Source organism: Conger conger, chromosome 16 (genome assembly GCF_963514075.1).
Source record: "Conger conger chromosome 16, fConCon1.1, whole genome shotgun sequence".
Taxonomy (NCBI): domain Eukaryota; kingdom Metazoa; phylum Chordata; class Actinopteri; order Anguilliformes; family Congridae; genus Conger; species Conger conger.
The window spans coordinates 4,427,440-4,455,419 of NC_083775.1; the positions used below are offsets into that span (position 1 = coordinate 4,427,440).

At 45.2% G+C, this 27,980-nt stretch overlaps 1 protein-coding gene across 4 annotated transcripts; it reads right to left on the reverse strand.

Moving 5' to 3' along the window:
- Positions 1-250: 250 nt before the first annotated feature.
- Positions 251-20,435, reverse strand: LOC133114435 (dual specificity mitogen-activated protein kinase kinase 4-like). Of its 4 annotated transcripts, none has more exons than XM_061223821.1 (12): positions 19,940-20,435; positions 18,720-18,755; positions 12,966-13,056; positions 12,057-12,231; positions 11,300-11,419; positions 10,480-10,599; positions 10,323-10,374; positions 9,753-9,880; positions 8,380-8,457; positions 5,375-5,523; positions 4,256-4,301; positions 251-3,389 (listed from the first exon to the last, which is right to left on the reverse strand). In XM_061223821.1, exons 1-12 carry the CDS (start codon positions 20,070-20,072, stop codon positions 3,276-3,278), a joined length of 1,242 nt encoding a protein of 413 aa, XP_061079805.1. In that variant the 5' UTR covers positions 20,073-20,435; the 3' UTR covers positions 251-3,275. The 4 variants fall into 4 exon arrangements, with proteins under 4 accessions (XP_061079805.1, XP_061079804.1, XP_061079807.1 ...); XM_061223820.1 differs by having other exon boundaries at positions 12,966-13,068; XM_061223823.1 differs by lacking the exon at positions 19,940-20,435 and adding an exon at positions 19,285-19,542.
- Between the last annotated feature and the right edge of the window lie 7,545 nt (positions 20,436-27,980).

Consider the following 27,980-nt stretch of genomic DNA (forward strand, 5'->3'; position numbering starts at 1 on the left):
TGCACAGCTGTTCTGTTGGGCCCTTGAGCAAGGCCTTAACCCTGCATTGCTCCAGGGGAAGGATTGTCTCCTGCTTAGTCTAATCAACTGTACACCGCTCTGGATAAGAGCGTATGCCAATAATGTAATGTAAAATAAAGGTTAAATTATGAAAATAAGTTAGTCAAGGTGTCTTTTTCGTTGTCCTTTTTAAATGGAAGATTGGCCACCACACATTTCCTTACAGAAGAACGACAAGCCCACAGCACAATCACATTCTAGATTTATTTCATCTGACCTGCAGGCACAGACTATAATCAGTACTACATGAACACTTAGATTCCATCGATGTCTTAAATATATGGAGTCAAACCAGTAGATAGGATAGAAAAAAAAAAGCCAGGAGCTCTTTAAAGCCAGATGTTAGATTAAGTACGCTCCTATTCACGGACACATAAGGCAATATCCCTGCACAATTTTTTTTTTCTGTTTTATATTTCTTATACATTTTCTATAGTACAGGATACAACCCATTTTCACAATGTACAGTTTTATTTTCACAGTTGTGCGAACATTATACATTTCTTTAAATCCGTAGATACACCAACGTAGTAAATTCCTCACCCTTAATATTTTATAATCTAATATTAATATGCTAATAAAATGGACATTTTTTACACTCTTTTCTCCATATTTTTTTTTCATCTGTCAAGAGACAAGTTCCATCGTTTTAATCGTCTTCCATGTCCCAACAGAAAAAAGTGCAAGCGTTTTAAGTGTTCATAATGTGAAGACTATTTCAAGCCAGGATAATGGTGACAGTTTCGAACATACGTTGACAGTGATAAAAGATTTATTATACAGCATAATTCACAATTCTTAATATTTGTTCTTTCTCTCCTACCCCCCTCTGAAACCACAAAGCCATGGTTTTTAAAAACTGGTGACATTTACAGTCAGAACACTCATTTGAGTACCAAAAAAAAAAAATGAAAATAATAAAAGATAATACGGTCATACTGTAGTTTTTGAATGTAACGGTTAAAAACAAACAAACCCTGTGGTCTCTGAGCTGCTGCATACATCGAACCTCTTATTGAAAAGGAAGCTTCAGCTTACGGGAGACTACAAATTGGTGCATTATGGGAAACCGAGCCTTTACAGTATTTTATTCCGTTTTGACGGCGCGCACTTCACAAAGTGAGACTTTCTAAAGTCACAAAGAGTTAGAACTTCTCAACAGCAAGCCCACATCGATCCAAGCGACATCTCGACCCATAACAACCCGGGACAGCGCAAAGCCAGGACACGTTGGTCACCCAGAACCAGGGTCCAGATTGGAAGGCCTAGGCTGACGACAGCATGGCTTGTGAACTGCTAGTTCTTACCCTGGCCATCTTGAATTAGCATCCTCATTCAAACAGAAGTTTCTTCGTTTTTTTTAGTTTTTTTTTTAGCCTTTATACAATACACAGCAAAGCGTAGCTGTACACTATGGATGGTCACAGGAAAGAATGAAACACTGTAAGCTACTACGCCTCGATTTGGGCACACAGTTATGCCTGACGATGCATTCCGCCAATGCCAACGGTGGAGCAAACCACTCAGGACCGGACTGAGGGAGAAGAATATGGACTTACTGCCACAGATACACAACCCCCGTACCAAGAACGAATGGTCTTGTTCCACATGTGGTGAAACGGTAATATATAAAAATGTTTCCTTAAATTCTTTTTTTTTTTATTTTTTTTTTTTTTTACATTTTTGTTTATTTTTTCATTTAGGAAAGCCATACACCTCATGATTTCTGAAGGGACAAAAATATTTGCACATTTCATATTTACAAAGTGTGAAGTTCGCCGTGTCTGTGGGTGGTGCACGTGTACGCAGGTTTACATTTGCGCACGTCTATACGCATGTGTATGGGCCATATGTAAACACAGAAAGCTCTCGTACATGTGCACACGTGTCTAAATCAATGTCTCGTGAAACCGATTTCTTCCCCTCTCTAGTCTTAACTATCAGCGAGTCGACCCGTTGCAAAACAAGGCCCACCAATCTCGATTAGCCCTGTGCATGCTGGGTAAAATTCACTCCTGTTGACAAACTAGTTTTCCTTTGTCCCGATGCACACAAACACACACACACCTGCGCATACACGCGCACACACACACACACACACACACCTGCGCGCACACGCACTGCTCAACAGACAACCAGAGATGGGTGAGATGGGACTATTCACAAAATACGTTTCTAATAAAATATGCTGATTGACACATCTCCAAAAACCGAAAAGGAAGAAGAAATCATACTCCACAAGTGATTTAATACTATAAATATATTTCCAGATTTTCATCACTACACTGTGTCCACGTAAGAGATGAATGAGGTCATCAACATGAGCCAAGACCATGGCATTATCAGTTTACTAGTGTGCGACTGTTACGTACGTGCACGAGAGAGAGAGAGAGAGAGAGAGAGAGAGAGAGAGAGAGGGAGAGAGAGAGAGAACTTGTGTAGATGCCAATATACAGACATGATTGAAACAAACACCCATCTGATTGCACAAGGTGTCTGGCAGACGGGGGGGGGGGTAGTTTTTCTCTTTTAGCCAAGTGAACACCACCGCTGAAACGGCCTTGATCTGAAATCAGTCTCACCATTACACACGCATCATGAAATCACTCTCATCCAGCATCATTTCTCAAGAACTATAGAAAAAAAAATCTAGTTCATCTGTCCCTGGGTGAAACGGGACTGCAGAGCCTCGCAAACGGCACACAGGGCAGTGAGATAACTTAGCCTATATATATATATATACACATTTCTTTTTTAATGATAAAATTAAATATCCAGACAAATATTTCCTTTTACCATGATATTGGCCAGCCCGACGTTGGACATTTGCTTGCCACACAGCTAGCATCGCTAGCGAGGTAGCGCAGCCGAGACCAAACGGAAACAAAGATGGCAGATTGTGGATGATTACGCTCGCAACTCCTACCGCCCAGAAAATATGTGGTCATCTGTGACTGGTTTTGTTTATTGACAATTACGTTCAAACAATAACGGAGTCTAAGTCATTTTGAGTATACTTTCTGAGAGAGGTAACTGGCGTTTACAGAGGAGAGCTGTTGCACCGGTGGGTTTTATTTGACTTAAAACGCTGAGGACATTTGACAAAGCAGATTTTGTTTTTTTTTTTAGCATGTATTTTTTTTTTTTTTTTTTTTTTTGCATGTTTTTTTTTTTTTTCGTTGGTTGGTTCCGTGGCCAGTGGCCCTGGGAGGGGCTCAGTCCACATACATGGGTGAGCTGGGGGAGGCTGGCATCTGATCCAGGATCCTGCAGACGTAGGTGGCCACATCCACCGAGCGCTCCTCGTACATCAGAATGAACGCGTGTTTCTGCGGAAAACACACACCCATCAGCCGCTGTTCTCTCAAGGCATATCCATACGGACAGACACAACCGTCACATTTCAGGCTGACCACTTAGCATTACATTACATTACATTATTTATCCAGAGCGACGTACAACAAAGTGCACCCCCATAACCAGGGATAAGTGCGCTGAAAGACCCTAGAGGGAAGTACAATTTCAATTGCTACCCGTACAACAAAGATAAGGACCAGGGCCTTTTTTTTTCTTCTTTTTTTTAACAACAAATAAAGAAACAAACAACAAAGCAAAAGTGGCCAAACTTAACTATCCAAATACTGCTTACCTAGCCAACTAAAAATACCGAAACACAACGTAAATCACAAAGACAGCAATTAAGGATCACAGGGAGGTAGGGAGGGATGGGGAGAATAATAAAAAAAAAAAATAATAATAATAATAATAATAATAATAATAATAATTGTGGACCACCCAACGCTCCAAATCTGGAGGAAACTGATTACTCCCTCAAAACAATGGCTGTTTAGTAGGTTACTAATTCGCTTGAAATGGCCCAACTTTATAATAAAATATGAAACCATTAAATAGTAGTTTACTCAACAAAAACTCTATACGAGGGTTTATTTATTTATTCATCTTTTTTTTATTTTTTTATTTTTTTATTTTTTTTATTAGCAAATCAACTTGCGGACCACTTGGAATCCTTCACAGACCTGTTTGAGAACCGCCGATTTAAGGAGAGGTAGCACAGGTGAATAATTACAAAATGTCAGTTAGACCACCTTTTTGTGGCAGGAGATTAAGTCAGAGTTCATTTCTCTGGACGGTTCAATAGCCGGGGGATTAGGGTGAGGGATGGGGACATTCTTACCAGAAGCTCTCTGTACTTTGGCCTTTTAGACTCGTCCTTTGTAAGGCTAGGTGGAAAAAAAACAACCATACAATTAATTAATAGCCATTGTAGTGGCACTCTGTTTGACTAACTTACTTCCTTTTATGCCATTTGATGCACATGGTCGAAAACAGGTTGTACGCAGCAATAAAGTCAGTTCCAAACCAGTTTTCCTTTTTTGGTTGTTTACTCCAAAATAATCCATATGAACAAACATACATGTCTTGTATTCTGCTGCTGCTGGCTTTGTCTGCTGCTGGTAAAAACCATATGTTCTCCCAGCCACATGCATACCTCCCCCCCTTCTCCAGCACAACCTATATTGCCTGATTAAAGTGCGTCTCCGCCAGGTGCATTTGGTTAACCAATTACAGCCTCTCCTATAGTGCTTAAGGTGTGCCCCCTAGTGCCCAAAGATAATCAAACTATACAACTACAATAACCTACTAGAAATAATTAGTCAAATGGCTTCTACAGCCATAATATAGAACAACACCACCATAAGTAGCCAGGGGAAAGTCTCAAAAGTTCATCAGTGAAATGAGGTGGTGGAGCGTCATGTCTTAGTTAGCTAGTGTAAACTAAGTAATGCATAGTTCAATATGAGCGTAAGCGTTGTCATTTTATCATGACAACAATTAATTGATAACCCCACCACACTACAACTACAATAATGATAATATGAATGCTTAACTAACACACAATGGCAGGGCAAGGACCATGTGTCGGCATCACAAAGCAGGATTACGGAGTTAGCTGGATAACTGCACTGAGTAAAACCCACAGAGCAGGATTACTGAGTTAGCTGGATAACTGCACTGAGTAAAACCCACAGAGCAGGATTACTGAGTTAGCTGGATAACTGCACTGAGTAAAACCCACAGAGCAGGATTACTGAGTTAGCTGGATAACTGCACTGAGTAAAACCCACAAAGCAGGATTACTGGGCTGAGTTATTTTTACTTTAGTCCACGTTCAGATTTGGGAGGGCTCCCGGTTTGACTGACAGCGCAGTTATCCAGTAACCCTGTGTCAGGCTAAAAGCTCCTGGTTGCTGGACTGGTGGCTAATTAACCTCGGGGGTAATTAAGTTCTCACCACAGGTTGACGAAGGCGATGAATTTGGGGGAAAACTGCCGCTCTTCCGAGTTGCTGAGCTGGGGCGGGTCGCCCTTCACCACCTGCGTCAGCTGGTCAAACACGCTGTTCCACTTCGGGTAGGGGAACCGGCCCGTAGCCAGCTCGTACTGCGGCAAACACCACACACATTACCCCACACACACATTACCCCACACACCAACACCACACACATTACCCCACACACACCAACACCCCACACATTACCCCACACACCAACACCCCACACATTACCCCACACACACATTACCCCACACACACCAACACCACACACATTACCCCACACACACCAACACCACACACAACACATTACCCCACACACACCAACACCACACACATCACATTACCCCACACACCAACACCACACACATTACCCCACACACACCAACACCACACACATCACATTACCCCACACACCAACACCACACACATTACCCCACACACATTACCCCACACACACCAACACCACACACATCACATTACCCCACACACCAACACCACACACATTACCCCACACACACCAACACCACACAAAAACACATTACCCCACACATTACCCCACACACACCAACACCACACACATTACCCCACACACCAACACCACACACATTACCCCACACACACCAACACCACACACATCACATTACCCCACACACCAACACCACACACACCAACACCACACACACCAACACCACACACATCACATTACCCCACACACCAACACCACACACATTACCCCACACACATTACCCCACACACACCAACACCACACACATCACATTACCCCACACACCAACACCACACACATTACCCCACACACCAACACCACACAAAAACACATTACCCCACACACACCAACACCACACACATTACCCCACACACCAACACCACACACATTACCCCACACACACCAACACCACACACATTAACCCACACACACTAACACCACGCACATTACCCCACACACACCAACACCACACACATTACCCCACACACACCAACACCACACACATTACCCCACACACACCAACACCACACACATTACCCCACACACACCAACACCACACACGTTAACCCACACACACCAACACCACACACATTACCCCACACACCAACACCACACACATTACCCCACACACACCACACACATCACACACATCACATTACCCCACACACCAACACCACACACATTACCCCACACACCAACACCACACACATTACCCCACACACACCAACACCACACACACATTACCCCACACACACCAACACCATACACATCGCATTACCCCACACACACCAACACCACACCACACACAAAAGACATTAACCCACACAAACACCAACGCATTAACCCACACAAACACCACACCAAGCATTAACTCTCACAAACACCACACCACACACACTAAACACCACGCCATGCATTAACTCTCACAAACGCACAACGCATTAACCCACATGAACACCAAACAAGAACAACGCATTAACCCACACACACTAAACACCACACCACGCATTAACTCTCACAAACACCACACCACACATGAACCCACAAAAACATACAATGTATTACCCCACAAACACAACGCATTACCCCACAAACACCACACCACGCATTAACTCTCACAAACGACGCATTACCCCACACAAACACACAACAGAGCATTAACCCACACAAAACACCAAACAACAATGCATTAACTCTCACAAGCAACAATGCATGAATACAAAACCCAGAGCAGACCGCAGTTAGAACTTCTTTTCCAGAGCTGTCCAATTATGTGACATGAACTGAGTGCGGAGGATTCCTGCCAACCAATCAAATGAGTTCCCTCCTCTCCTCTGGGGGGAAGAGTGTGTGTGGGTGAAATCAGCAGCTGTGGTGATTGGTTGAAGGTGTGTGTGTGTGTGTGTGTGTGTGTGTGTGTGTGTGTGTGTGTGTGTGTGTGTGTGTGTGTGTGTGTGTGTGTGAGAAATCAGCAGGTGTGGTGATTGGTTGAAGGTGTGTGTGTGTGGGTAAAATCAGCGTGTGTGGTGATCGGTTGAAGGTGTGTGTGTGTGCGTGTGTGTGTGGGTAAAATCAGCAGGCGTGGTGATTGGTTGAAGGTGTGTGTGTGGGTAAAATCAGCAGGTGTGGTGATTGGCTGAAGGTGTGTGTGGGCAAAATCAGCAGGTGTGGTGATTGGTTGAAGGTGTGTGTGTGTGTGGGTAAAATCAGCAGGTGTGGTGATTGGTTGAAGGTGAGTGTGTGTGTGGGTAAAATCAGCAGGTGTGGTGATTGGCTGAAGGTGTGTGTGGGCAAAATCAGCAGGTGGGGTGATTGGTTGAAGGTGTGAGATTTGGGTGGGTGAAATCAGCAGGTGTGGTGATTGGTTGAAGGTGTGTGTGGGTGAACTCAGCAGGTGTGGTGATTGGTTGAAGGTGTTTGTGTGTGTGTGTGTGTGTGTGTGTGTGTGTGTGTGTGTGTGTGTTTGTGTGTTTGTGTGTTTGTGTGTTTGTGTGTTTGTGTGTTTGTGTGTGGGTAAAATCAGCAGGTGTGGTGATTGGTTGAAAGTGCGTGTGTGGGTAAAATCAGCAGGTGTGGTGATTGGTTGAAGGTGTGTGTGGGTGGTGATTGGTTGAAGGTGTGTGTGTGTGTGTGTGTGTGTGTGTGTGTGTGTGTGTTTGTGTGTGGGTAAAATCAGCAGGTGTGGTGATTGGTTGAAGGTGTGTGTGGGTGGTGATTGGTTGAAGGTGTGTGTGTGTGTGTGTGTGTTTGTGTGTGGGTGAACTCAGCAGGTGTGGTGATTGGTTGAAGGTGTGTGTGGGTGGTGATTGGTTGGAATGAACACATGCACACTCATCAGTCCTCCATGGCACACAATTGGGACCCGACTGGTCTATATGGTGAATGAAGTAGTACACGCGGTCCGAAACGGACCTGGCGGGGTGTGAGAGCCTGCAGGGCCGGAAGGTTCCGGACTCACCAGTGTGATCCCCAGACTCCAGACGTCAGACCGCACATCGTAGCCCTGCCGGGACGCGCTGGGGTCTATTCGCTCCGGCTGAAAGCACACGGCAGACGCCATTTCAGTATCAGGAGCAGATGCGCCAGGACCCATCAGCTCTGACACGCACAGAGCTCAAAATCACAGTCTGTTCCCCTTGTCATGGAAGGCACACACGCATATTTCTGTTTCTGAGCTTCGCACATCAACCTGGAGGTTTCCATTTGTGTTCCATACCAATTATCTGAAGTAAAATGACTGCAATTTTGGTAGAAGTATGCATATTTTCAGGAGCAGTTTGCAAAATGATTTTCTACGTGACATGATGTACGCTTTTGCATAATTATCGGACGACGTTGCTAAATGTCAGCACGGAGAGCTGACCACAGGAGGGCAGGGAGAGGGAGTGGTTAGGGACATTTCGAAAACCATTCAAAAACCAGAGGCTGGCAGATCACAGCTGGAGAGTTTGAGTCAACGACCGTTCCCGACAACAATACTCATATGACCATCAAAAAAATATATATTATGGGTGTCTCGGTGGCGCAGCCTGTAGAGCACTGACCGCATGCTCATTGCGAGCCGCGACGTCGGCGGTTCGAATCCGACCGTCCGACATTTGTCGCATGTCTTCCCCTCTCTCTCGCTCCCATTCTTCCTGTCTCTCTATACTATATACTGTCCAATAAAGCTGAAAAAGGCCTAAAAAAATATATATATATATATATATATATATTCTCCAACAGCAATATATTGTTTGGCCTGTGTGCCTGACAGTCTCCATTCAAACAGGTGGGGAACCTACAAGAGCACTCTGTGTACAGTTTGACTGGCATTCGGGTGAGAACATGAGAAAGGCACAGTGAAACATTGAGAATCATGGGAGAAGGCTTTCCTAGCTTTCTGGCTCTTCTAATCCACAACCCGCATCGCTCCAGGCGGGATTGGCCCAGTCTCATCAAATGGTAAATGGTTGGCATTTATATATAGCGCCTTTATCCAAAGCACTGTATGATTGCCGCTTCTCATTCGCCAATACACACTCACACTCACACTCACACTCACACTCACACTCACACTCACACTCACACTCACACTCACACTCACACTCACACTCACACTCACACTCACACTCAACACTCAACACTCAACACTCAACACTCAACACTCAACACTCAACACTCAACACTCAACACTCACACTCACACTCCGACGGCAACTGGCTGCCACGCAAGGCGCCGACCAGCTCGTCAGGATGCATTCAGGGGTTACGCGTCTTGCTCGGGGACACTTCGACACACCCAGGGCGGTTATAGTGCACTGAATCCTCCAGCCGGCCTCCAGTCACTCACCGCCATGTAGGGCCGACAGCCTGCATCCCTGGTCTTGGCGATGGAGTCCACCAGCTGTCCACTAATGCCGAAATCGCAGAGCTTGATGTTGCCCTTCCTGTCCAGGAGGATGTTGGACGGCTTGATGTCTGGAGGACACAGAGACAACGAATCAAAATGGTGGCGCCGATTCAAAATGGCGGCACTCGCATATTTCCCCAGTCGCTCGACGTTATCTTCAACGTTGTCAGGGTGATCAAGCAGAAGTCTGTTTCAAATAATGAAATTGTTTGGGGTTAAGTAACTCTAAAGGCGTGGGGCATATAGATAGCAGAACTAAATGTAAATATGTTCAGATTTCCCACAATGCAACGCTCAATATCAAACGGTGGCTACAGCGATGTTTAGAATGCAGAGGGCTCCATCTGCCACCATTGAAAACAAAATAAAAAATAAAAAATAAAAACTGGAAGTGAGTCAGATATTCAAAAAGCAGGAAAGATTTCATAAGAATAGGAAAAGGAAGTTGAGGAATATTCAAAGAACTTAAGAAAACATTTGTTTAGAAAGACAGGGGGAGACGGTTCTTACCTCTGTGAATTATTTTCAAGTTTTCTTTTAAGTGGTTAAGTGCTTTCACAGTCTGGAGGAAGACAGGCATGAACAGGAGGGGGGGGGGGGGTCATGAGATATCAAAAGGCAAAGGAATGTAAAAAAACTCCAAACTGTAAATAAAGTGACAACTTACAGCTAATGTTATTTTGCCTAATATTTCCTCTGGAATCACATGGTCTAATGAACAATAAACATATTTGTAGAATTTGTCAAAGGAGGTAGACATCAGCTCCATGCATATCCAGCAGTCTCCCTGAAGGAAAGAAAGAACAAACTGATTCATATACTTTCATAAATAATTTTACATGGATGGATATTTCCTCACAATTCAGATCATATACAGTCGAGAGATGCTCTTCTGCAGACCACTGTTGTAATGTGTGGTTATTTGTGTTACTGTCGCCTTCCTGTCAGCTTTGACCAGTCTGGCCCTTCTCCTCTGACCTCTCTCATTAACAATGCGTTTCTGCCCACAGAACTGCTTCTCACTAGAAGTTCTTAGTTTTTTGCACCACTCTGCAAACTCTACAGACTGTTGTGCATGAAAATCCAAGGCGATCAGCCACTTCTGTGATACTGAAATCACCCCGTCTGGCAGCAACAATCATTCCATGGTCAAAGTCACTCTGATCACATTTCTTCCCCATTCTGACATTTCTTATGAAAAAGAGCAGAAGCTCTTGACCACACCTGCATGCTGGTGCCACACGAGGGCCGATCAGATATTAACATTAACAAGCTGGTGTACAGGTGTACCTAATAAAGTGCACACAGTCTCAAAGGAGAATAAAACCTACAAATTCTAGGTTACACAGGCAGTTCCTTAGCAACCGTATTAATTAGTCAACATAGCATTCACGCAGTTCGGTAGAAAATGTAACAGATATATTTTAAAAAATGAGCGTAATGTAAATAAGACGTTGTTTTCGCCGGTTTTGTGCGAGATGGCCGACCTCGCGGAAGAGGGCCCCGTAGAACTGGACGATGTACGGACAGTCACTGCTCCTCATGACCACGTCCAGGTCCATCAGCAGCTGCTTCTGCTCCTTCTCATCCACCGTCGACCGGATCCGCTGCAACCCAGACATGACCGTACATTAGAGTCCAAGAGATCCAAAACTGATCCTCTGACCAAAACATGACCGTACATTAGAGTCCAAGAGATCCAAAACTGATCCTCTGACCAAAACATGACCGTACATTAGAGTCTAAGAGATCCAAAACTGATCCTCTGTGACCGAGATATGAACGTCTGAGTCTCACAGAAGTCGTCTGATCGATTATGACTTATGTCCCTGTCCACAGACAGAGGTGACGACCACAGACAGAGGAGAAGATGATCACAGACCAAAGTAATGATCAAAGACAGGAGAGGATGATCACAGACCGAGGTAACGATCACAGGCAGGAATAGATGATCACAGAGAGAAGAGGATGATCAGGCAGGGGTAACGATCACAGACAGGACAGGATGATCACAGACAGGAGAGGATGATCACAGACCGAGGTAACGATCACAGGCAGGTATAGATGATCACAGAGAGAAGAGGATGATCAGGCAGGGGTAACGATCACAGACAGGAGAGGTTGATCACAGACTGAGGAAATGACCACAGACAGAAGGTGGAGGATGATCACAGACAGGAGGTGGAGGATGATCACAGACAGGAGGTGGAGGACGATCACAGACAGGAGGTGGAGGACGATCACCTTGACGGCCATGATCTGTCCGCTGGGCTTGTGCACCATCTTGTTGACGGAGCCGTAGGCCCCGCGGCCGATCTCCCCCAGGTCCTTCAGGTCCTCTGCGGTGAAGTCGCAGTGCTGCTCGGGGGAGATCTTCAGCTTCCCCGACGACTCGATGCTGTGCGTCCGCAGCCGTTCGCTGAAGGCCGCCATTTTAACGTCAACTCCCACACTTCAACAGCTCATCACATTACATTACATTACATTACATTACATTAATGGCATTTGGCAGACACTCTTATCCAGAGCGACGTACAGTTGATTAGACTAAGCAGGAGACAATCCTCCCCCTGGAGCAATGCGGGGTTAAGGGCCCAAAGGCTGTGCGGATCTTATAGTGGCTACACCGGGATTAGAACCACCGACCTTGCGGGTCCCAGTCACTTACCCTAACCACTACGCTACAGGCCGCCCATGTTCATTACTGAAATACTGAAAGTCTGTAAATCTTTCATTTTAAAACTAAAAAACATACATTTGAAAAGAGACACAAACCCCTCAATTAAGTCAACTTATGTTAACTACTTCTACTAACTGCTGCTAAACCAGGCTTGTATTCTTTCCCGCATAATAATTTTTTTAATTCAGAAAGCGGTGCATCTTTGCAGAGCTCCGAAGCTTTGCTGTGTTTCGTTTTTGTTTTGTATTGTATTGCAGCAGCTATTATCAAAAGCAACTTACAGTTGACTTGACTAAGCAGGGGAGAATCCCCTCCGGGAGCAATGTGCGGTTAAGGGCCTGTAAGTCCATTTCGATAAAAGTGTCAGCGACATTACAAATACGGGAGCTCTGAGCCAATGTGAAACAGTAGGGTAGATGGCCGGCTCCATTTTGTCTCTCGCTCAGAAGAGCGGGCCTGAACGCTCCACTCACATGTGTGGGTTCTGGAAAGGAGGGCCCGCTGTGTTGAGGGTGAATCTGGCGGTGGGCTTGATCGGCGGATTGGCGAAATTTAACTTCAGCGCTTTGCGTTTGCCTGAGACGGGGGAGAGAGAAAGACATTGAATGCAAGGAGCACGGCTCGCATCACACAGGGAGGGACCAGGCCCCTGCTTTTCACTGGCGCAGACCACAGCGCACGTGCACGCACACACACATTTATACGCCACACATAAACGTGTGTAAATGAGAGAACACAACTGGAGGACACATCGAAATGAACAGAATGCCATACGGGGGGGGGGGGGGAACTCAAATTCAAAAGAAAAGATTCAAATCTATGACGGCCGACTAAAAACCATAGAAGGAAAAAATGGAACTACATGCGTCTGAAAGAGCAGGGAGGGTTTTCACTATTAACACATTAGTTTTGATTAGCAATTACATAAAAACAGTTCCCTTGAAGCTCTTGGCTGTAATTACTGGACAAGACCTGTCCACTTAACCCAGCTAGGCTAGGGAAAAGTTTACATACCTTTCAACCATAGATTAATGCACAGCTACCTACAGGGTTGTTCTGTAAACCTAGGAACGAACTCATGGAAAATAATGGTCAAGAAATCTGACCAGTACGAGTTGCTGCAGGACAACCTGAGAATGCCGAGGTCCCCCAACTCCTCCAATATTATCTTAGCATACACATTTTCCACCATGTTCCATATTAACGGATCCAAACCTATGAGAATTAACCCTTTCACAGTGATCTAAGAGCAGTCTTCTCTCAGTGGAAGTGAATACCGATAACCCCGATGACAGAGCTGTACCTCTGATCAGATGGTATGAGCTTATGTTTAACCGGCTAGCCACAAACGTGCTCACAAGAAAGGATCCATTTCCTCTACCAATGCTCCACTAAACTATCCTGGCACAAATGTAAAAACCGAAACATACCTATCAGGACAGAATGCCTCACGCATTTTTGGGGAATAATTACTCATTTCCAGAGAGAGGACACGGCGCACACATGCCAGTTATAACCCTGTGGGGAGCGCAGACACGGTACCATGGCAACTGGGTGGCAGTCAGCATCGAGCGGGTGCATCTTATCTCAGAGGCTGTCTCTTCACATAAATCTGTGAAACTGCACTGAAAAGACTATCCCGTCCCAGCAAAGTCTGTGTGGACGACACGGTAACAATATAAACGTCCAAAACAACCCAGAAAGAGACAGGACTGAGGACCTACTGAAATCACTGATGAATGAGAACAGACAATATTCACTGTCAACATGCACACTTTCATAAACACGCGCCCCTTCAGTGGCAAGAATTTTAAATCTTTTTTTTTTCCCTAATATCATTACCCACATTTAAAATATAAGTTTAAGGCCGTCAGACAGGCATAAAGAAATGACAGCAATATGAGAGCAGTATAACAAATAAAATTTAAAAAAAAATAAAAAAAAGTATGAGATGCGCACAAAATGAAGTTTCATATCCATGTAGGCCAACTCTAAAAACCACAGAAGGAAATTTTTTTTACTAAATGCCTTACAGAGCATTGAGAGTCCTCGTAAAATTCACTCCCGATTAGAAAAGACACCAAAATGGCTTCCCTTGAAGGACTCGGCGACAATTGGTGACAAGAACTGTCCATTTAGCCCGTCATATTCATTCTCATTTACGATTTAGCCGACACACTCAGGGAAAGGGCACAGTTGCACGTCACATAATCATAAATCCTGTAAAGACTGTGCAAACAAACGCTATCCCTGAGTTTCTGTTTTTTCCCCAGAGGAAGACTCTCGATGCCCTTTCAGGACTGAACGCACTGGTACACAGAGGACGCTGAAGGAGGTTCAGGATGACGTGACGCAGGCAGAACCGAAACGGGAAAATAAAGGCGTAAAATCATGCAAGGGGCCCACAACAGAATCGGTTTGACGCCGATGGCGGGGCGGGGCGGGACTGACGGGGGGGGGCAGGGGGGTGGGGGGGTTCTCACCGTGGGTCCACAGGAAGTCAGGAGGGTGGGGGAGTGATGGGAGCCAATGAAAAGGGGGGGAGAGAAATCGTCAATTAACTCTTTTTCTTTCTAGGGCCCCCGCAGTGGCACAGAGAAACACAACATTTCATGAGGGTTTGAACGACAGAGAATCGAACGGCCGAACGGGTGCAGGGAGCCGGAAGAGACAGTCCTGCGCACAGTGATTTATGGAGTCCAACCCCGAGCACAGAACATTCCGGAAAAAAAAACACCTAGAGCTGGTCATCAATATCCCCATACCCCACCTTCTTACTGTCGGTGGGAGTAAAATATGAACAACAGCAGCAGAAGAATGGTGAGTTTACCAAAAGCCTCACGCAATTTGAGAACTAAATGGCTTATGAGAGTGAAGTTGGGACATTTTGAATGTTTCTGTGGCCATCGTTTCCCAAAACTGCACGGTCCAGTTGGACTGGACCGGTTCTAATTTCTCTTCACCACCTTACCACTAAACATATGCTTTTTATCCAAAAAAAAAATAAAATGAAGTTATAATAAATCAGCCAATTCAGCAAAAAAAACATTCCGTTGGGTTACCCATATGAAGATTAAACCAACTGGTCAAGCATTCTGCACTGCATTACATTAATGTTACATTTATGACATTTGGCAGAAGCTCTTATCCAGAGCGATGCACAGTTCATTAGACTAAGCAGGAGACAATCCTCCCCCGGAGCAACGCAGGGTTAAGGGCCTTGCTCAAGGGCCCCAACGGCTGTGCGGATCCTATCCTGGGGATCGAACCACCGACCTCGCGGGTCCCAGTCACGCACCTTAGCCGCTACGCTACAGGCCGCTTCTTTAAAAGGAGCGTCTGCCTCAGCTGGGCGAGTTTCCCTTCCCTTCTCGTCGCGGAAGGAAGCTTTCCACCACAGGCCAGTCACGCTCCGCGGCCGAGGTCAAGCGGAACCGTGAAACCGCCGTTGCTAGGCGCGCTACGCCGTCGCTAGGCGCGCTACGCCGGCACACGGAGCGCCTGACCGACCGGGGTCACCCGCTGAAGCGTCGCCGCTTCCCCGACACCTTTCCGAGGTAACGTTCCGGTTCGTCACGGTAACGCTTTACTCGAACCCCCCCCCCCCGGCAAGGCCGACATAACGCTGTCGTGCGCATGACATCACGGCTCTCAGGGCATGACATCACGGCTCTCAGGGCATGACATCACGGCTCTCAGAAGAGGGCATGACAGACGACAGATATCAGGTTATGTCAAGTTACATCAGTTAGAGTAACATCTGTTGTGACATTAACCGATAGAAATATGGCAGTTATAATCACTTATGTCAGACAGAGGTTCAGGTGAAGGGAGACCACAGTCAGCTCAAAGTCCACAGTGGCCTCTCAGGACGCAAAAACATTCGTCCTGCAGAGGAAACCAGTGAGACTAATTCGGAATGGCACCCGAAAGGTTTTCGCGTAAGTGGTTAAAGCAATTTCAGTCATTTTCATCCACTGTAGGTCATCATTAACACCTCAACTTCACAGCAATGCAGTTCCCATAGACTCGAGGAGGATATGTACAACAAATGTATAACACATTTTCTTTGATGAGCGGTTAAGCCGAACGGTACTTTGCACTCAGAATATGGCTCAACCGAGAAAATATCCAAAAAATGAAGACCGACAGCAAACGAACAGTCTACAGGTCCAGATCTCTGTGGAGCTGCCACCGCCGAAGGACCTTTAAGCCAGGACGGCTCCCTGAACCTATCGTTCCTCATCAATATCTCCCAACATTCAGACATCGACTGTTTTTCCTTTGCACGAACGGAACATTCTTCTTCTCTGAAATGCCACGCGTCCACATGCCATTTGCGACGTGACCCAACGATCGCTTGAGCAACACTCCGGTTCTTTGAAAACCAGCCAACATTCATGGGCTCTCCCCCCCCCCCCCCCTCATTTGCCAACGATGCAGTCAGATGGCAATCGGCAAAGAAGCCTTTTGATTGTGTGCTGAGTTTGCACTAAAGGGCACAGTATTGGGATTCTAGACGGGCATGAATAAAGAATCCGAAAGAGACAACAAAACAAAAATCACTTGGCCGAAGCCTCCAGCCCTCACTTAGGAGGAATGATTCACACCGAAACTCGCACAAATAATCACATAATCAGCGATGTAAAACCTATTCATTTCACCAAACGTGCTCACGTGTTAATTTCTGACTTTCTGCCTACTTAGAATAAAAAATACATCCTTCAGTTCTATTATCAAGCATTTGACCAGCCTCCCCTTTGATATTACAACACTTTTAATGAACCATCGCGGTCCTTCAGAGCCTGCTCTGTTGATGTCTGTAAGTAAAATAAGAGTTATCATGAAATGGAATGGAATGTTCCGGCAAAAAAGTACAGTACAGTTAAATTTCACTCAACTGTAACATTCACACGTTAAGTAGACAGGGCGCGGTGGTGGCAAATTAATTAACAACACCGCACATGATTACTTGCAGATTTTATGAACTTGTGAATTTTTAATCACAAATCACAATTTTTGTTTTGCACACACCATCGTCCATCAGAACTTCCTTTACAATCCCACCCAAGAACATAGCAGGTGGAGGAGTGGGGGGGGGAAAGTTTGGTCAACTGCTAACAGTGCAGGATGAACAGATTGCCAGTGCAAGGAAGTACACTGGACAAAGGTGACTGTAGCTGAAACATATTTAGTACAATTGTGAGCAGCTGATTTGCAATGAATCTGTGAAGCAGGATGAGAGATTTCCGCTCAAAAACAGTTGAACAGGCACTACTAAACCCATACGCTGGAATTAAATGGATTTGCATACTGTAGGCTACATAACATTTACGCTAAACGTTATCCAAATTACAAACAAAAAGGGAATTATATATTTATTCTTTGATACAGACTACCCGAAAAATGATGGCCTTTTATGGCGAGCTCTCATTTTTACTCTTGTACGTAGGACAAATGCGCAATACATATTTCAATGGTTTGATGCACATATGCTCTGGTCTTAAAGGATAAATTACTGGTTAAGAATTTGTTGAAATTTAGTAAATTCCCTAATCCAGAGCAATTCACGTTGATTACACTTTACATACAAATCCATCTCAAACAGCTTTTACTGAAACATTTCCTGAAACGACCGCGCTCGGATACTGTTCACAAGGGTTCAGTGGCCGTGAACCCAGTTGGAAAATGGAACTCACAATCCGACAAACCCCGCATCATCGTACTAAACTGCTACTCGGCTTTGTAGTCCCCTCTCACCATCTCTGCACCCTCCATCGGACTCAAAATGAAGAGGCCATCTTGGTTCCATTACTTGGGCATGAAGGCCAGCTTCAAGTAATCATTGGGTCTCAACTCTGAGTCACTGCACACAGCAAGTCACCAGAACGGCAAATGTCATGAAGATAGGACCACGATGCAGTGCAATGACTCGTGTGATCAAATGTTTCATTCACCTTTTAGCATTAAAACAGTAAGGTCCATCCAACGCGAATATTCATTGAATGCGGTGCTCATTATATTCTGTTCGCTGACATCTTATAACAGCGACAATATACATCGCCAGCCTCTGATAATACAAACGTGCATTACTGTCCGAAACACAAATGCGTGTGATCTTCACCTCCAAAAGGAAACAGATCTTCACAGACATTCGGGACGCACAAAACCAAAAGCATCCAGTTCTCCACAATTCATTCCTACATTAAAATATAAATAGACGGTACCTGTGTCGCTCTGACACCTCCAGCACGTGTTGGTTTCTGCAAAAAATAAAAATCAATGTTTACAGTATGCATGCTATAATATTAATACCCAATGTCAAACGCTTATTCTAAAGTCGCCGTTCATTGCTGAGGCCTAATACCTTAGCCTTAAATGTTGACATTGATGCACAATCCTCTACGAAATGCATGCATTTGTACAGGGTCAGAGAAGATGCATCTAAGCAATGGGCTGTAGTTCGCAAACATTCAAAATTGTTTCTTAATTGATTAGCTATACGCTTGGCTAAATAGGTAACCATCTGTTAAGTATATTTTTAAAATGACTACCGACCCAGCTAGCTAAAAACACATCGCAACATATAGCTGTCTGTCCAATTCTATGCCGCATCAGCTAACTAGCCTAGCAATAACCTTCCGCACGTTTAGCTAGCAAACCATCTTGCGAGATAAAATGCGATTTAGCCAACTATATACAGTCGCTAGCGGGTTTACCTAGCTGTCGGTCCATTAAATATTACTGTACGTGTCTGCCTAGAAATAATACCCAAATTATACGCTAACTTACGTCCCATTGGCGGTGGTTTGCGGTCCCAAGTCATCTAGCTAGCTAGTAGCAGGGCACAGAAGCAAGGCCTTGAATTTGGCTAACGGGTAGCAAGATTGTAAAGTAGAACTGGTTAGCAATCCAAAATGTAAAGCAAGCGAACATATGTCTGATTGAAGCGAATGATGTAGTCTGATTAATTATTCGCATAACCATCTTAATCCGCTGTCCGTTCCGCTAAAATACAGACAAGGCCTCGGTAGACTAATAATAAATATCGTAGCTAGCTAGGTAACAGTTGCCCAGCTGTCTAATTAGCCAACCTTAGCTAGCTAGTTACGTGTATGCAAATCATTAGCTTGCTTAACCTGCCATTTCGAAATGCATTGGTCAGGGTATTAACACAATTTTCTGACCCATGTTTCTTCCGTGATTCTTGAGATTTTCCACCAAAAAAATGTATCCTCAGCGGTCAACAAGCTGCCAAGTCGAGCTCCCGACAGAGGCCTAGTTCATAACCCAGCAAAGTAAGCTGCATCACGGTGCAACGGTGGCAAAGTTGGTTCACTTCGCCAATCATGTTAGGCATCTATCGCTAGCTAGCGACTCAGACTCGAATCAGATCAAATTAAAACGAAGACCGACGACAGTAGGCCGTTCTGTCCTCGAATCTTACCCTGCATGCTGCTCATGGTCGTTATGTGTTGAGACTGGGATTGGTGGTGGTGTGGCAGAGCTGTTGATCCTGCGCTATTGCTGTTGTGGCTGGAGGTGGTTGTTGAGTTGGTGCTTGGGCTGTGAGTCGCCATTGTTAACGGGCTTGAATTCCAGCAGCAGCACAGGGCTGCAATGCAGTCAGAGCGACCGAGAGTAATATTACCCTCTCGAAGACGGGACACCTAGCTACTGAACGTCAGCTAACGTTAGCTGTCCACGGCGCTCCGTTGCACGGCTCCCACCCAAACTACACGATTCGGTCCAGCGAAGCCCCAAGGTGCACGAATCGAAGAAAAATACCGAGCTAGCTAGCAACCAAATTGAGCACAGCAGTATATGCCCGGGATGCAAAGCATTTCATAATAGACATGGGACACCTAGCTTCAGTGTTCAGCACTGCACTACAGAGCTCAGCTGACCGAAACTACAGGTTGGCAGGCGGGGGAAAGCGGAAATTCCCGTTCCCCACCTGCCAGAAAGCAAATTAATGTTTAAATACCGGAACATTTTTTCTTTATCGGTTTTTATTTTATTTTATCGTGGTTGATCAATCCTGATCATTAAAAAGTGGAAATAATGAATTATAACCCGTGATATTCATATGCAATTATGTGTAGGTTTAATATTATACAATTAAGTAATACTTTTTGGCATATAAACAAAATTGGCGTACATATATTTCATTTTCACAAATTAATTAATGAATTTTGTTTCAATCCGTTGGTGAAGTGCAGTCACACACATTGAAAGGGCAAGCATTCAGACTAAAACAAGTGCTGGGCCAACAGTTTTGTCTCCCGTTGTTGTTATCGCATTGAACTTCAGTCCTCCATCATCTAGAGGTCGCAATTGCCTCTTTATCGAGCCCCTTCTCAAACAATTTTTCCATTTGCACCACCTCAATAATCTAAATTGATACTGCCAATTACTTCAATTAAGCACAAATGCTGACTGATGACAACAGAATTACAGAATCACAATCACGAGACCATTGCAATACAGTACTATCCATCCATCCATCCATCCATCCATTATCTGAACCCGCTTATCCTGATCAGGGTCGCAGGGGGGCTGGAGCCTATCCCAGCATACATTGGGCGAAAGGCAGGAATACACCCTGGACAGGTCGCCAGTCTATCACAGGGCACACACACCATTCACTCACACACTCATACACTCATACCTACGGACAAGTTAGACTCTCCAATCAGCCTAACGTGCATGTCTTTAGACTGTGGGAGGAAACCGGAGTACCCGGAGGAAACCCACGCAGACACGGGGAGAACATGCAAACTCCACACAGAGAGGCCCCGGCCGACGGGGATTCGAACCCAGGACCTCCTTGCTGTGAGGCGGCAGTGCTACCCACTGCACCATCCGTGCCGCCCAGTACTATCCAGGTATATACAATTCCAAATGCATTATAATACATACAGTATTACATTAATGGCATTTTGCAGACGCTCTTATCCAGAGCAACGTACAGTTGATTAGACTAAGCAGGAGACAATCCTCCCCTGGAGCAATGCAGGGTTAAGGGCCTTGCTCAAGGGCCCAACGGCCGTGCGGATTTTACTGTGGCTACACCAGGATTAGAACCACCGACCTTGCATGTCCCAGTCCTTTACCTTAACCACTATGCTACAGGCCACCCCTAAATTAACAGCTTGTTATTGAAATTGTGGTTTAAACAAAAACCTGCAAACACTGCATACACTAACTCCAGTCCTGGAAGGCCGGTGTGGATGCAGGATTATAGCAGGGATAGGCTGCTCCAGTCCTGGAGGGCCGGTGTGTATGCAGGATTTTACTGCCACCAGTTACCCTGACTCAATCGGCTAATTAACCATTTGCCCCATGACTGATTCACTTGTAAACTACACCTCAATAAAATGCTACCAGACAAGAACATTTATCAGCTGCTGTTTATATCACAGAATGGGGGTAAAAAAGACTGATCATGTAAATGATTGGGATAATTAAATTATTAAGAGCAGAAGCTTGCCTTGCCCATCCCTGGTCTGTTTATTTATCCCTGTGGTTCAGGGGGGCATGACCAGTTTTGTTAAGAAGCACTGTGGAATGCCCACATGAAAAATGAGAAAAGTAGAATAAAGTAGACTCAGGTGTCTTAGTGTTGGGCTAAAACATGGAGCCACATTAATGTGTTTCAGATGGGATTGGACGTTATTTGGATGCATTTTTCTTTACTGCGGTGATACTCACTCCTGGTCCTGAAGAGCCACAGAGTCTACTGGTCTTAGTTTTTCCCTTAAGATCAGTGACCAATTCAGACTGAAGAAACCACATGACCCGAGTTACTGTAGCAGGCAAATGAATACATAAGTGTGATATTGTGAACTATTGCTGAAATTGCCATGTTTTATGGAGAGATGGTCCATGCACAACAGGTACAATATCTACAACTAATTTATTCGTTTTTTGTTGTTTTTTTTACGTTTAAAAGTTTTTTAGAAACCATAGTCCAATTACAGAATTAACACTTGGATTGTGAGCAATTTGGGTGGCGGTGTTGATGTCACTCACTCGCCATTATTCAGAATTCAGTCAACTAGTAATATTAGCAAATCGACACTAGATGGCGCCAGTACCCACGGTTATAGCAGAGCAAGTCAGAGCCTCTGTGCTCGCGACCCAGGAGAGTCCTCTGCTACAGTCCAAATCTCCGGTGTTCATACTGAATTCTCGGGACCAACCTAACCTTTATCTTCCAGGAAAATAGGCCTGAAAAAAAAATTGTTCAATAAACTTAAAGTAAAATAAAATGATAAAAAGAACAACAATTAGCCCTAAAAATACGAAATAGAAAAGTAAACATTAAAATAAAATGGTTCAAAATAATAATCAAAATAAAACGAAATTAAAGACAATGTGTTCAAAGAAATGAAATGGAATGATCAAAATATTAAATTAAAACAATTAAATTAAAATTAAATGAATTAATAAAACATATTCTATACAAATGAAAAAAAATCAAAACAATATGAATAAATAATTTCAACAATTGAAAAAATAAAATTCAGAAAAAGGTAAAATAAAATGTAAATACACTGCGAATGAAAGATAAACAACGAATGAGGTTAAAGTGCAGACTGTCATCTTTAATTTGAAGGTATTAACATCCATATTAGGTGATCTGTGAAGGATTTAAAACCATTTTTATAGAGAGTAATTGGACAGTTGGCTGTCTCCGATTTCTGACTATTATTCCCCGACACCTTTACCATTTACCTACCCATCAGTCTCTGGGGGTTAAATGTCATCCATAAATTCTGACACCAGTTCATCAAAGGAAATAAACCAGCAAGGCTGACGTAAGTTAGTTTGCTAGTAACTCTAACTTAGCTACTTTGTTATTTGTGCACGTCAAGAAATAAATAATAGGAAATACAATACACTTACGTGTGAGTGGACAGTGGGCCCATTTCATTGTGCAGTTTTAAAATGGTTATAAATGTAGCTGGTCTGCTAATGCATACTAATGCATCATTACCTCAAAGATAACAATGAGCAAGAGACAATCAGCATGAAATATTTAGCAGGCTTAATTTGGCCCGGGTCCATCAGACCAGGGCACAGTAATGCACACAGCGGGCAGGATGCAGGGCGGTATTGATACAGTCTGCGACTGCACCGTTCGAGTCAGACGTGCAGGTGGGTTCCGGCTTCATCGATCCCGGCCGGATGGAGGAGCATCCAGGTTCTAAATAAAAGATGCGCGTTTGCGTCAGAGGCCCTGGATTGCACTTTAAAACAGGATCTGCAGTACGTGACTGAAGCGAAACAATCAATTCAACTGCTTTGGGCTTGTGTCTCAGAATAGCAAGAACAGAGACTTCCAGAACTGTTTGTGACTTGGGTCATGAGGTCACCATCGTCCAGGAAACCAGGGCTGCCAACACGCCCTCTCAGAAATACAGGTAGGAACTGTGCCTAAAAAGGTACACATTTAATGCTTGTTGCTGGGCAGTGCCCGATAGGTGCATATTGTACCCAAAGAGAACATGACTGCATTTTCTTTCTTTAAAAAAAATTCATTTCAGGTTTTTCCCATTTTCAAAAATGATACACTCCATCTATTACAATTGCACCACATCTCTTCCAATTGCTCCCTATCTATTCCAATTGCTCATGTGTTAGCTCGGGATACAAAGCCCACCTGAGAATGACACGGCTTCTCTCAGCCACATCGGCCTGCCCGCGAGTGTGATTCTGATCTCACTAACCCCCCAGCCCCCCCCCCCCCCCATCCTCCCCACACCCTCAGAGCCGCAAGCCACTACATGTAAGCATGTTCTTAACTGAGCGTTCTAACGCTGGTGTAGCAATCGCTACCGGATACTGAAAGCCACGGTGTTCTAGAACACTGGCCTATGGAATTCCAAATAAGCCCACGCTTTGAATGGCTAAGCCGCACATCACAAACGGTGATGCTTGGGCACTTCCCTGAAACGCGTGCGGTCGTTCATTCGTTTCGCTCACGCGCTGACAGAACACTTTAAGCTGAGCCGCTGAACATAGGCCAGCTCAGTAGCGCACCTCACATGCGCTCGCCCCTCCCTCCCTCCATCTATCTTTTACATCCCTCTTTCTCCCCTGCGTCCTGGAACGGATCCATGCAACACGAGCCAGAGGACTACTCTGCGTCCCTGTATGTATACACACTAATCAATATGACTCATTTACAAGTCTTCATCATTCTCCTCAGCGATGTGTGACATGGTTTTCTTTTCTCGCGGCTGAAAATAGCCTCCTTTTCATGCACTCAAGCGTGCTCTTAACAGTATGTCACCACTGGCACGTCACTTGTGTTGTTAGATTTGAAGGAGGCCAGCAGCACTGAGCTCGCTCTGTAGCAGCACTTCAAAGGGTGATGCACCCGGTAATCACTCCTCAGGCACGAAGAACCATGCAAACGGACGCACACACATTCCCATGGCAACAGAGAGAATGCAGAAACACATCAGATATACAAGTATAAATAGAAGACTCGGTTTTCTGCCAAATTAGCAGTTTTTCTAGATGAAACACAGTCAAACAACAGTTTTTATAGATGCAACACAGTCAAGCAACATTTTTTATAGATGAGGCACAGTCAGAGCACAGTTTTTATAGATGAAACACAGTCAAACTGCAGTTTTTATAGATGAAACACAGTCAAACAACACGATTTATCGATGAAGCACAGTCAGAGCAAGGTTTTTATAGATGAAACACTGCAAAGTGCTTCACAGTCACTGCAGTTAGGTGTCTGGAACTGTATCTGGAGTCAGGTAGGTTTGGCAGGTCGTCAAGCTGATACAGCTGGTTTCCCAGTCTCACACACTCTATGGTCCGGAAGTCTAACACACCCCATGGTCTGGGAGTCCAACACACTCTATGGTCTGGAAGTCTAACACACCCCATGGTCTGGGAGTCCAACACACTCTATGGTCTGGGAGTCCAACACACTCTATGGTCTGGGAGTCCAACACACCCTATGGTCTGGTAGTCCAACACACTCTATGGTCTGGGAGTCCAACACACTCTATGGTCTGGGAGTCCAACACACTCTATGGTCTGGGAGTCCAACACACTCTATGGTCTGGGAGTCCAACACACTCTATGGTCTGGGAGTCCAACACACTCTATGGTCTGGGAGTCCAACACACCCCATGGTCTGGGAGTCCAACACACTCTATGGTCTGGGAGTCCAACACACTCTATGGTCTGGGAGTCCAACACACTCTATGGTCTGGGAGTCCAACACACTCTATGGTCTGCTGTGGAATCCACACTGTGTCTGGGGTGGCTGTAGGCAACAGGGTGATGGATGATTGGGTTTAGTGTCACCCACAGAGGGAGGGTCTTACAGCCAACGAATACAATGAAGCATTAAGGGAAAAAATTGAAAATACATTAATTGAACCAAAGAAAAAAGTAGTAAAATAGTTGCGCTATTCTGTACCCTATAGCCTAGTGGTTAAGGTACATGCCTGGGACCAGGAAGGTTGGTGGTTCAAGCCCCGGTGTAACCCCCATAAGATTTGTACAGCTTCTGGCTCCCAAACCGGACCCCGCTGGCTGCCTGGCTCTGAACGTAAAAAGGACTGGGCACACTCCAGAGGGCACATCGCACGCATTCCAGTTTCACATGCGAGCTCGTTCCCTTTCCTCCACGGAGCTGTACATCAAGACCCGGAACAATCCGGCAACAGGTCGGCTGCCGAGTGGAAGAGCAGCCCTCCCGTACGCTTCTCCCCGCGCGTCACAGAGGATGTATGGAATCTGGAACACGGATCAATCTGGAATCTGGAACACGGATCAATCTGGAATCTGGAACACGGAATCTGTTTGTAATTGTTATCACCAGAGAGAGCGCTCCAGCCTCCCGTTCGCAGCCAAGAGCATGAATCAGAATTACGGGAAGACGGGTCCGTATGCCGGCGTCGTTAATGGAAAAAATTACGGAGGAAACGAAACAGGTTTTTTCGCCGCTAATGCTTTTTCGCTAATGTTCCACTTGAACCATCAAGCATTTGGCACCAGGAGAAACGCCTTGTCACAAACCGGACGCGTTTTCAGCTTTTGCTGAGAAAATTAGCTGGATTTTCTGTTGTGTCATCCGTCCACAATGAGCTTCGCAAATACATGTTAACGTACTCTGTCGATCTTGAAATTTATGGCAACTTATATGCATGAATATCAAATACCTGAATTTACATTTCGGCATTTACACAAATTGTGTATACCGCAATTCATATCGACTATGAAGGAAAGATTCCTATTGTACGGCATACAGCTCTCCGGCATCACAAAACAACAAAAAAAAAAAGGATCAAAGTTTTGTGTTCCACTGAAGCACAAACAAGACACGAGCGTTCGACAAGAAACCGCCAAGAACACGTTCCACAGGGGCACCGCTGTGTGCTGAATTTAGGCAGAAAAGGAGCGAGCGATCCTTTCTCACGAGAACCGGGAACAAAGAGCGGAAGCGCCCGCGGTGGAAAACAGCGAGGCGATCGCTGTCAGCGTTGTTTAGACAACGGCAAATCCCCTTTAAACAACCGCGGCTTCTGAAAACACACAGCGTGCAGCCGTTCGCCCGGCTCCGCTCTCTTCCCCTCCCTGTGCCTTTTTCCTGAACCAAACGGGGGGCTTTTGGGCTCCGAGTCCCATACCCAGGGGCCTTCCAGAGTAAACAGGGCCCGGGGCCAAACCGGGCCGGCGAGGGGGTCGCGGGGTCGCGGGGTCACGGGGGTCGGGGGTCGTGGGGACGTTGATGAAGTGTGAGGGTCGCTCCGCTCATCCTCCAGCTGGCCCGGCGGGTTTTTGGGGAGGGAACCCCGCCAGCGACATCGCCGCCAAGACGTCCAGGACGGTTGTGTTTTACACGGGGGGGTCGAAATGTTCAATGTTTGGGAGAGGACCAGAGGGCGTAAAAATTACGACGTGTCAGAACGGAGGAGGAAGTTGTTTTCTTTCCGTTTTTATGGAATCTGTGCTCCCAGAAAAAAGCACTTTTCATCATTCACTTTTTACGATATTTATATACATGTCTGCTCTCCTCGTACGACCCAGTTAAACGCAGGGAAACGTTGAAACGCCCAAAATGCTGAACAGGAAGGGAGGCGAAGGGTGAGGAGGTGAAAGGAGGCCTGGAGTCACTCAGGCCTCAACCTGAGCAGAAATCACTGAGAGAAATTGTACAAACATGTTTTTACATTACATTACATTAATGGAATTTGGCAGACGCTCTTATCCAGAGCGACGTACAGTTGATTAGACTAAGCAGGAGACAAGCCTCCCCTGGAGCAATGCAGGGTTAAGGGCCTTGCTCAAGGGCCCAACGGCTGTGCGGATCTTATTGTGGCTACACCGGGGATCGAACCAATGACCTTGCGGGTCCCAGTCATGTACCTTAATTAACCACAACGCTACAGGCCTGCCCAAAATGTGTTTGTGAGGAAAGGAAGATGTGCATTCAACATTTAAGGTTA